General features: G+C 39.7%; 1 protein-coding gene across 2 annotated transcripts in view; it reads right to left on the bottom strand.

Moving 5' to 3' along the window:
• Positions 1–818: 818 nt before the first annotated feature.
• TMEM117 (transmembrane protein 117) overlaps positions 819–12,019 on the bottom strand; it is a 398,947-nt gene continuing 387,746 nt past the window's right edge. For both annotated transcript variants that reach the window (XM_045829770.1, XM_045829771.1), the window contains one exon: positions 819–2,536. In XM_045829770.1, the coding sequence (XP_045685726.1) occupies positions 1,890–2,536 (647 nt within the window). In that variant the 3' untranslated portion in view covers positions 819–1,889. The remainder of the gene's footprint in view (positions 2,537–12,019) is intronic.

The following is a 12,019-nucleotide window of genomic DNA, read 5'->3' on the forward strand; positions in this document are numbered from 1 at the left end:
CTTTTACAGGCCCTCTCATCCCCCGACCCCAGTAACCAGCATATTATCTGTCTGTTTTTGTTTGTTTTTCTTATTTGTTTATAAAGACTGTATGTTGGTAATAAACACACGCTTTCTAAATCAATTTCCTTCTTCACTCTACAAGACAATGACTTTCAAAATAAATAAAAATATTGTCCTGGGTGATATTATTTTCTTGTCCCAGAGGCAGAAGTGGAATGCTCTATGCTGTGCCAATTTGATACAGCCAACATTACCACGTGTCAGTGATAATATGGAAGTTTCTTTGGACAGTACAGTCAATGTGTTACTACAGGGAGCTTGATTTCTGCATTTGCAGTGTCAGAGATATTTATGGTTCTAAGTAGTACCATGCATGGCTATTAAAGGTAGAAGGAACTGCAGGTGCATGGTTCCAATTTGCTTAGTAAACAATTGTAGAAAGATGTTTATAAAAGCTGGCTTTCAAGTGACAGATGAATGCATAGTTGTATAATGCATGCTAAATTCAGCATGCTGCAAGCTTAAAAGCAAATAGATCAAAACAACAGAGATTTAAAAAATCATAAAGACAAAATATAGCTATGTCAGTATTTGGCAGGAAAATAATTTTGCCTTAAAAGTGATCTTCCCCAACCCCCTCAAGGAACATATTACCACAATTTCTGGAACAAAATTAAAGGCAAGTTGGGAGTGTTTCATCTCTTAACTTGTCTGGCATGGAGTTTAGAAAAAAAGGGGGGGGGGCTGTTTCAAACTAAGATACCATTGAATCCCTCTATTATAAACAAAAATAACATCACATAATTAGTGATATATAATTTTCTTATTTATTATTGTGAAATGTGTAATTCTTAAAAAAAAACATACACACAAAACAAGCCACTAAACAGAGTCTCTCATGCATGATCTTTTCTGCCTCACGAGATCCCACTGCATGATTTGTAGAGGAGTTTTCTTGCTCAGGGTTGGCGTATGTTTTTCAATTTTCACCGTCCAGAGCCATATTTACAGGAAGATGTACAAATAATGTAGATGGTAGGTTGTGCATCCCCTCACATGATTAAAACTTCAGTTCCTTGGTTTTCTAGGGCTTAGTTGTAAATGCCAATAAATTTCAGAGTTCACCCAACTGTGCCTCTTAAACTTTGTTCCCAAAGGTGAAGGGCAGGATTTTTAATCAAGTAGCAATTTATCTTTAATTAGGAAAACATAATTAAGTATTATCATCTAACTGCAATTACTTTTTGGAGAAAGTCACGATTCACGAGTAGTGACCCATGCTGGATTATCATTCTCCTGTTAGGGAATTTTGCATCTGTATTTATATTTGACAGACAGCCATTAAAAATTCAAAGGTTATCACCATGTGTCTCTGCAGTCCAGCTATCAAAGTCACCAACTCCACTGCTGAATAAGAAACTAGGAGATACTTCCTGAGCCACACCAAGACTACATTTGTTTCCTGATCAGACACCAACTATAGATCAAAATAATTGTGTACAAAAAACCCCACCTGAAGTAGATTAGAGAATTGCTCCACACTTCGTTTCTGGTACAGTTAAAAACAGTTTAATGTCTCAAGGCACCACTATGGTTGAACATCAGATACACAGGTAACCAGCTAATCTACTACGCTGTAAAGTCAGTAAATAGCTTGTGCAATTGTGAAAAGCAATCTCTAGGGGGCTGTTAGATATACAGTAGGCACGTGTATCATAATACAAATAGAAAACAATGAGTCCTAGAAAAGCATGTTGAGCACCGTTGTGGCATTGTTTGTATTTCTCTACCTAACACAAAGTAAACCTTACATTTACAAAAGGAAAGACAAACTTCTTAAAATTATACTCAGGGTTGCTTTTTGTGCTCTCTCCAAGTAAATGAGTCTAGTTCGTGGGTGTACTTTTGGAAGTTGTTGGATCAGGGTCAGCTTCTGTTGTGTTGGTAGGCTCATTCAAGTGTGAGTTCAAGTTTTCCGATGTTAGATGGGAGGACTTGTAGACAATCTCATTGAAGTCGGACCTGATGCAAACCAAAGGAGGGTCGTTCAAAGGGTCTTCCACTGAGGCCTGGGTGTTTTCTCGAGTGATGCCCATGTCTTTGCTATGTTCTGATGGGGATTTTCTTTTCATGCGAGTGTAAGTCTTGTCTTGATTCTCCATGCCTTGCTCATTTTTCAAAAACCGTCCAAAGAACCAAATGAAGAATCCAAACCACACAAATGCTATCAAACTTGGAACGAATGCCAGACACTTGACATCAAGGCTAGCCCCTGTGAACCTGCTGTGTAAGAACATGTCTCCCTCGACATACGTTTTATTTGTCTGAGGGTTAGTGTGATTGGACCTCCATTCCCAGGATAGTTTGGTTCTGTTCAAATCCTTTAAACTTTCTGAGTCTTTCACTGTATATATCTTCTGCCCTGGGCCAATATACTGTCCATATTCATGAGGCTTATAAAATATCTGGTTCTTCCACATATTAAGATCCAAAATCAAGACGAGAAAGATAATTCCATAGTTAAACCATTTACCTGCATTAAAAAGAAATACTGCATGTTAGTCAAAGACCCATAAAACTGCAATAAGGTTTTCTCCAATATGTAGATAATGGTATAATAGTATAAATTGCTAATGTTTTGGACCTGTTAACAATTAATTTTTTGAGAGTTCTATGCTGCTATTAAGGGAAAATTGACAAAGGGAATTTCCTAAGTGGATTCTAGGCATATGAAAATGTAACTGTAGTCCCACAGCCCATAATTTATGGCATTTACATTAGCCAGATTAAGTCTCCTTGTCTTATAGGCTCCATAACTATATTCAAATTTGGGCCCATATAGGTCATTCTCACAACGTTTCAATTAATGTTCAAAAACAAAGATCTAATAAAATTCTTAGAAGAGCCCAACGTATAATTCAACATCTCTTACAGTTTTATAATTACATCTGGGCAAGACACGAATCATTTTGCAATGTAAGCACAGCAGCACATCAGTCGGAGTAGCATTGCTGTTTATAGGTGACCTGTTGATTGGACCATTAGTTGATGTGATTTGGATCAATAAGGCTTGAGCATTCACTTAAAGACTTTAAAAATAATTGCACTGAATTTTCATTGAACAGAATGCATTTATCAGACATATAAATATAACCAAAGCTAATGAACTATTTTTAGAAAACACATTTGGAAAGACAGTAACTACTATGACTTTTTGTAGTATTTTCAATTTGTTATAAACAATATATTCTTTACAATAATATTATTTAGTGATATCTTTAAATCTACACATGGAAAATGTGGGAAAATTTTCAATGAACTGTACATTCTATTATAATTGTTACAATAATCATCATTTATTATAAGTTTTACAGTATTAAGCTTATCACAATAAAATAGAAATACCCACCTCATAGGTCTTCTGTAGCAAATTAGGTGACATGTGTAACAGGTTCTGGAAGCTTTGGTTATAATTATTATATGCATCATGTCAAAACTATTTTATTTTGTATTAGAAGATATCACTATTGAATATTATTAAGTTACTGCTTTACAAGATGATAGAGCTCTTGGGACAGGAGAGAGATAGGATCTTGGGCAAACTTATTAAACCAAGAATAATAAAAATGTATTTTGCAATATGTGCCCTAACAGAATATATAGCTATATAAAAAGATAACTTTGTAAGGAGTTTAGGAAAGTATTTTATCATCCTCATTGCACATGTTCAAATTCCTATTATATGCAAGGTTGAAGGGTTTTAATCCTGGCTCTGTTTAAATTCTCTAAACCCCAATTTCCTTACATGCAGAAAATAATAGTACTTATGAAAGCTGCTAGCATTTTTCATGAGATTATTAAATGCTAAGCACAGTGCCTGGTATAATAGGAATTCAGTAATTATTACTAATATCATCAAAGCTTTGGCTAAGCCATGATAATGTCTTCATTTGCATGGGAAGGTACAATTTTTCTCTATGAAGAGAGTTTATGTAAACTATATGAAGGGAAATTATAACTCTGCCTGTTTTGAAATTATTCAACTATATAGGGTATATAACACTTATAATGGGAGCTCTTGCCTGAATGATTTATTTTGCATGCCTAAAGTGAGTTTGCATACAGAGTGAGTTGGAACACTAGAAACATTTCCAGATATGATGAGACATTTATAACTTCTGGCACTGTTAAGTTCAAACCACTCCTGCCCTTCTAGATCTTCAAAACAAAAACTGGTTCTTACTAAGAATCAACCAGAAAACAAATGAAGAAAGCTAAACCCAGTAAAATGCAATCAAGTGCAAAGGTGAGCATCATTACCCAACATTTACTGTGCTCATAATAGACACTGCATAAGATGCCTTAGGAAATGCTAAGGATGTATGTTTCTGCCTCCCAGGGAGGAACCCATCAGCTAGTTGGGAAACAGGACAGAGATACCAACAGACAGAGTAGTAAGAGGCCACATTGGAGAGATGCGATGAGTGAGCAAACCATAAATGCTGAAGATGTGCAGAAAATGAAATAAAAACTGAGGGCTTGTTTCTGTAGAAAGGATTTTGAGAAAAGTAGTAATTCATGGGGTCCTTGAAAGGGAAGCAGGACAGGGAGCAGTTTAGAAAGGTTTACATTTCTTTTAGTTTGTCTTTATTATGCCACAGATAGAACAGCAAATAGGAAAAGATCAGATGATGTGGAATAAAGAGGCTGAGGGGAGAGAGAAGAAAAAGCATGAAGAATATTATGCAAAAAAAAGTCAAGAGATGAGTGAGTGACAAGTGAAATGAAAAAGTTCAGAGATTTTTCATCCAGTGTTCAGGAGGCACTAGTGTGGCAAGTTGAGAGAGGTGCTCTGGGTGCTTCTCTGTTGTAGGAGATTTGTACTGATTCTCTTGCTGTGAGCTATATGTGTTATAAAGCCAGACTGAATGGTTCAGGGGGCCGGGGGGAGGTCCGTGAACTTGTATGTCTGACCATCACCTTCTTGATTCACAAAGGGCCCTTAGAGAGACTTGTATCCTTTTAGGTCATTTTTATGAACTCATGAATAGGGTGATCCTCCATAAAGGGTTCCCTGTTTCTATGGTAACAGGATATCAGCAACTAAAGATAGCAGGCAGCAGCAGAGAATCAGGGAAAAGAAAGGGAAGTCCATGGAGCTTGGAGAAGAGTGCTTTCCTGAGGTGGGGAAAAGATGCTCAGTGAATGTTTATAGACAAAGGAAAAGCAAAAATCTGAGGATAAAGATGGAACTATGATCACACTAAGAAACCCTGAAGATAGGAGGTGCTTTTTTCCTACTTTAAAATACTTTTCTACTATCTAAGATGAATGCTAGCATGTCAGTCTGACACTAAACTTGGGCAGTAAAGACTCACTTTCTGTTATTGCTCGTGTGACCTGCAGTGTGGACATTCAGAAGGGATGGGAGGAAGCTTGACACCAGTTAATGGACATCATCATACTGCTCTGACACATATTCACCCCTTGGCAAGAAATGGTGCCCTGGTGACAAAAGCCACAGTCTGGAATCAGCAGATGAAGGTTCTGTTCTAATACTGAACTTGAATAACACAACCTTGGGTAACCTGGGTAAGCTCTCCAGACCTCAATAATTTCATTTCCAAATTGAGGACACTGACCGAGATGCCTTTGAGTTCTGTTTTGTCCTATTCCCCCAAATCCTCCTACTTACTAGCTCTGTGAATTCAATTTTTTATTCTGTGAAATAGAGAATAAAACCAATGTAACTGCATCAAAGGACTATTGTGAGGATAAATGTGAAGCTATATTTGAAGTTCCCCAAAATGCATTGTTTGCCAAAATGTAGGGTCGTATTATTTCTGCAGTTTCTTTGCTTCACTTCAGTTATTATAGGATCTTGGTGACAGAATAAAGGGATCAGTTTGGATAAAGCAGAATGAATGCTGTGCACTAACATTAATGGGTTGATATCACAGAAACAGTTTTCTAAGAGGACCTAGTGTGTAGCTATATGGAAATATGCTTTGTGAATCAGCATATTTAATATGTTAAAAATCTTTAGCCACTGGTAATTGTTCTGTAGGTTGCAGTAATGTTGCTCCTGAGAAAAGGTCTTGAATATACACAAATTTTGAGGTCCAGGAACAGGGGATAGTGCCCTCCAATACCACACACACAACCAAGAGGCCATGTAGAGGTGGGAAAGTGCAGGGGGCAAAGAGGAGATGGAGGCAGAATCCCTACTGATATCGTATTTCCTTATTTTACTCTATGGCTCTGTCACTGTTCTTCCCAGCACTGTCTTAGCCAATCAGCCAAAATGTGAAGCTGCTGAAAATTTAGAAGAAATAGCTCTTCTTACTTTTTGTTTGTTTCAGACCACTTGACATAAATTCCGGTCCATTTGTCCATTTGTACCGAGGAAGGATGTTCATCTTAATCATCCTTCTTCCTTATAATTTCCTATACCATGTTTTGTGACCTTGGTAATGCCTTTTCCTCTTTAAAAAAAGTTACTTTTGCCCTATGAGATGTAGCAAACCAGAAGGCAAAATCAGATGGGACAACTTGACCTTGGTGTCCTTGCCTGCAAGTTGGAGGGATTGGGCTATACAGCCCTTACGGCATCTTCCCCTCTAAGAGTCTCCTTGATGAGCCTGGGAAAGAAACATGGCCTAACCATTAATGTTTTATGATGGGCCAGGAAATCTTGCCATTAGAGCAAAATGATGGAATATACAATTTCCAAATAGAGAAAGCTTCCCTTAAGAAAAAAAGATTGTGTATTCTGAAAAACACTGTTTACCATAGAAAATAAATTTGAGTCCCTGAAATATCCTACATGGAAAGGATATAAGACACAAAAAGGAAAAAATTGAAAGTGCTTCTATTTCATTTTCCCATGTGTGTTGTGAATGTACAATCAACCATTACAAGAGGCTTGGCGTTTCAGTGTTCATCATTTGAGAGATACTGCCTTTCCCCCTGTTGTTTTAACGACATAACATAATGTAAATCAGCAAGGAGGTAGGGTAAAAATCCATACATTATTTCTATTAATCTCCTTGTTGAAATATCTCACTGTCTCCTTTAATGAGAAATCACTGTATGGTGTTGGTGGGATTACCTCTTTCTTGGATTCTGTGCTTTTAATGAATCTTACTGATTGTCAAAAATGATATTATAATGGTAAAATTATAATTTTATCTTTTTACTTTGTGGGAGCCCAGAGAATCCTTGGCTAGTTAGTTTTAAAAGAATCCTTCATTAACTATCACCCTCACTTACCACAGGAAATGACAACAATTTGGAGGAAAGTGTTATTTTTGCAACTAAGAAAAGCCTAGAAAGGGCTGATATTTCCACCACATAACAAAACTTTCAGGACTCAAATATACAATCATAGTATTTAAAAAAAAAAAAACCTCTCCTGCTCAGTAGTTCCCAGTTGGCACTGCGATAGCGCTGTGAAATAAGCATGCACACGCCAAGTGGCGCTGCCCCTGGGCCTGGCGTTGATGCTCAGAGCAGACGTGTGAAATAGTCACGTTCCACAAAGCCATTTCGTGTCCATTGTGGGGCAGCAGGAAACTCTGGCCTTAAAGAAGATGAGTCTTGGAAAACTAAAGAAATAACAGTTTTCTGTAACAGGCTTCTTGGCCATATTCAATGTCCTCTCATTCCAGACACGAGCAGTGACAACGGGGCTCACTGAGTGAGCCTTTCCTTGTCCCTCCATAGGAAATTGATGGGTATCTAGAAACCACTTGAAGTGCTTGGTCCATGAGGGGACCAGTTAGTAAATTGAAGATATTTTCTAAATAATTTATGAATTAATATGACTTCATTGACTTAGTAAAATAACTTCTTAAGACTTAAAAGCAAATGATTAGAGCTTCTCAAAGCACCTCTCTTCTCATTGTTGCTTCCTAAGTGGTAGACTTTTCCTTCAGGACATAATCCGATATGGCCAGGAGGGGTAGAAACTTGTGATGATAAAAGAGAAAGGAAGGGCCATGTGTTTGTACTGAAGATTATACTGAAGATTCTTGAGATTGGGAGCTGTCATGTTCATTTTTGTATCCCTAGGTCTTAGCTTGGGTTGAGACACATGTTAACTCAGAAATATCTATTAACAAGTAAATGTAAAATAAGGAGTCAAAAAATACTACAGTGAGCGAATTCTATCTTTTGAATCAAATACATGTCACGATGATCTGGCAAATTCCAGGACACTGCTCAAATCTAATGTATTCTAGAAATTAGGCAAATAAAATATTTATGTTTTAACTATATATTTCAAGTTCTTCCTCTGAGCGTGGAGACAGTTTCTGAGGAGTACGTGAGTTTACACAAGTACTCTCACATATGCATACATGAAGACAGGACACCTCAATTTGGGCAGATCAGCCCAGGGGCAGCGAGGACTCACACGCCTGGAAGAAGATGAGTTTGAGACAAACAATATAAATTGCTGCTTTATGGAGAAGTAAACAGACTTCATTCTTAGAGCTGTATAAATGTGTTGAAAATGGAATTTGCTTCAGGAAAAAATTAGAAAAATTCACAACTGAGAGAATGGCAAGAGGTCTTTGTGTGCTCTGGGTAAATTCATGATCTTGGGGGACTGTCTTGGTGAACAGGATGCATCATATTTCCCTCTAACAAGTCCCTGGCTAATTCTGTCAGACAGAATACTCTGCTGGATGGACCACCATCCTGCCCTCCCCAGCACTTCCCGTGATCTGACTGACACAAAAGAGATCTTTTAAAAATAATCTCTGGGAATTCATTTGCCAGAAACCATGCACCTTTGGAAATAAAAGAGGGTTTTGTTCACTACTTTCGGCTCTCTCACCATCATAAAGCCCCTGCACCCTCACACCCGTCAGGGGACTGAAATAGAACACAGACGCGACACAGGCTTGTTTTCTCCAACATTTTCCATTTTTGCCGAAAGGGTTCCCGGGGGCATCATCGTGCCAACAGTGAGAACGCACTCCTCGCAGAGGCACAGGCCTTCCTTCTGGCCTTTTCCCCAGCCCCCTCCTAATTTACTCAGATGATGGCCACCAATGGGACACTTCCTTTGTCTGGCTGGGATGACAGATGGCAGCACTTCCACCGGGACTGGCATTAATAGGACTCAGAGGAGCTTCCGAGATTGGATTAAGAGGCCATTCCTCTCTTGCCTCCAGAGACTTAATACATCCCATTTTGAATCCGCCTTGCACTCACCTTATAGGTAAAAGGGGAGAGTGCAGAGGAGAGAATTATACGGTTGCATTTAGCATTTAGCATTTACTTTGGGATTGGGCTAAAAAGCACCAATGTGACCTGAGCACTGACCATTTATCCCCTTTGTTAGTGAAGTCAACATTCCCAGAATAAATATTTTAACACACCCTTAGAGATGATTTATTTTTATAAGCTGTAGCCCAGCTTATGAAATGAAAGCTCATACATACTACAACAAACCATCTGTCAAGGGGGATCCAGATGAGCTAAACAGATGCAACAATTCAAGTTATTTCTGACACGCATACATAAAACTAGCTTGGAATTGGGATAAAAAATACACAAATCCTTAATGCTTTGAAAATGTCAATGGGAACCCCTCAGCATCAGAGAACCTTCTATACCCAGAGCATGGCATTGTGGGAGAGATTTCTTCCATTCTTAGTGTGCTCCTTCCTGAGGACTTGGAGCGGTAACTGGAGATAGAATACTGGATAAATAATATGAGTGCCCTTTCTTGGCTGTCTAATTTTTTTAAATTAAATAGAAAACACAAATCTTGGATGAGTAAATGGAAAAGCTGTAGATAAAGACAGTGAGAATTTGAGTGCTTCCTACATGGCAGTCAGTGTTTTAAGTGCCTTGTTCGTGTTAACTAATTCAATTCTCATAGTACCCAAGGGGTAAGTATCAGAATGATCCCCATTTAACAGATGAGAAAACTGAGTCTCTAAGGGGCTAAGGAGCTTGGCAAGGGCCATGCCACATGTCAGTAGCAGAGCTGGGGCCTAGGCACCAAACCTTGACATTCCATCACCCCAACATGCACTGAACGCCCTTGTATGTCATAGAGCAATGATGGCTGAGGTCAGATTAGAGGCATTCTTGCCCCTTAGAGAACTCTAGCAGTCCTGTTAGCCTCTTCTGGTGCAGAACAAATACAGAAGAGAAAGCAAAACACAGAGCCATGCGGGGGTCCATAGGATTCCCTCCTACTCCTGGCTCCAGTTTCTTCTGTGGTCCCCCAGACCTTTCCCAGGCATGCTCTGATTTGGGACCTCTGGTACTGGCCCCAGCTCCACATGTGCCCCCATATGGGCAGGCCTCTCCCATCTGCCTTTCTCACTGGCCACTTCATTTCCACTGAAATTGCATTCTGACCCTTGGCCTTTGTTTTAGGAGTTGTGTATAAAGAGAAATTAAAGCTGAGGTGACAAAACTTACCCATTCATCTTTCTGGAGTGCCCACACATCTACCTTTGTCATGACACCCTCAGATTTGGCTCCAAAATCATCTGAGACCCTGAGGACTAGACAGTGCAGTTGGGGGCCACCCTGGATGCCAGTGCCATGCAGACTGCCTGCCAAGTGAGCCTGTGCAGGCTGGTCTGCCAGCCCTTCAACCTCTGAGGCTTCGGGGCCGAGGAGGACGAGCTGGGAGGCCTGGGTCTGGCACCCTGAGTCATGAAGTTGGCCTGTCCAGAGGGGCCCAGCTGTTCAGTCCTGCAGTGTCTGAACCTTAGCATATTTATTTTACAAATAAGGCCTGACCATTTTTTTTAAAGGAAAACAGCTGAGATGAGAGGAATTCCAATGACAGAAAATGTTTCTCAGCAGCAGTGTTTGTCAGTGTGGCCCCTGGCACCCTGCAGAAGCATCCTTTGGGATGCTTGAGAGAACAGGAGGCCCCAGGCTCCAGCACATACCTCAGGCGTCCAACTCTGGGTGCTCTCCACATGACTCCCAGACACCTAAAGTTTGATAACCACTGATAGAGGGTTCCATGCTTAGTCATCCCAGGGATGATACCATATTGCTTATCAAGAAAAGCCCTGAAGTCTCCCTATAAAAAGAAGCAGCACTTGGAGAAGCTAATCAAGTTGGCATTGACAGTGCACTTGGAAAGTTGTGGGCTAACTGTGGAGGATACTAAAGTACAACATGGAGCACCGTGTTGTGGAAATTTTACTTAGGTTTGCCCAGAAGCAATGATTTTATAATGGCAGATAGAGTAAAAGACCTTTACAGGAGATGGTACTCCAGAGCAGACTCAGCCACCTCTTCAGCCAATTACCAGAACAAAGAAAGTGACAAAAACAAGAGGGGGGGAGTTATGTCTTTCTAGAGCCTCCAAATCTATCACCTGTTTTCCTAGAAAACTTTATCATGGATGGATCCAGGCAGACACCTGATCATCTGCCACAAAGTGAATTTAAATTGTTTATGGTGAATCTCTTTACCCCAAAACCCATATGTACCCTATTTTATTTTTAATTTAAACTGCAGAATCCTCAAAAACTTCCCTGGCAGGTCCAGGCACCCAGACATCTGCACTCATGGCCTGACTCAGGGAGACAGTCTGACCTCAACTTGGATGGAGAACTCCCCAAAGATCAGCATCACATAGGGAAGCTTCTCCGACGCCCCATTGCCTGGCCTTGGCCCAGTCCTACTGGGTGGGGACCATTAGGAATGGGGCCCAACAGTCTGTACATTTATGAAGTTCCCCAGGTGATATGATAATCAGCATAATTTGGCAATGCCTTGCACAAAAGCCTTAATCATAATACAGTTCCACCTTCTGGCAAACTTTATTTACATGCAGGTTCCATTAAGATTTTACAGAGTAATATTTGGTGGGATGAAGGTTTAAGTTCAAAGGCACAGGAGTCTCTAACTCAAAGCAAATGAATGACTAACGCTTCAGGGGGCCTCTGTACGCACGGTCCCCTTCCAAGGCCTTCAGTATAATTTTCGATTGTTCTTTTGTATTCATGTTTTCAAATAGAGCATT

This window comes from Phyllostomus hastatus, unplaced genomic scaffold, assembly GCF_019186645.2.
Source record: "Phyllostomus hastatus isolate PE091 unplaced genomic scaffold, TTU_PhHast_1.1 phas_scaffold_93, whole genome shotgun sequence".
Taxonomy (NCBI): Eukaryota; Metazoa; Chordata; class Mammalia; order Chiroptera; family Phyllostomidae; genus Phyllostomus; species Phyllostomus hastatus.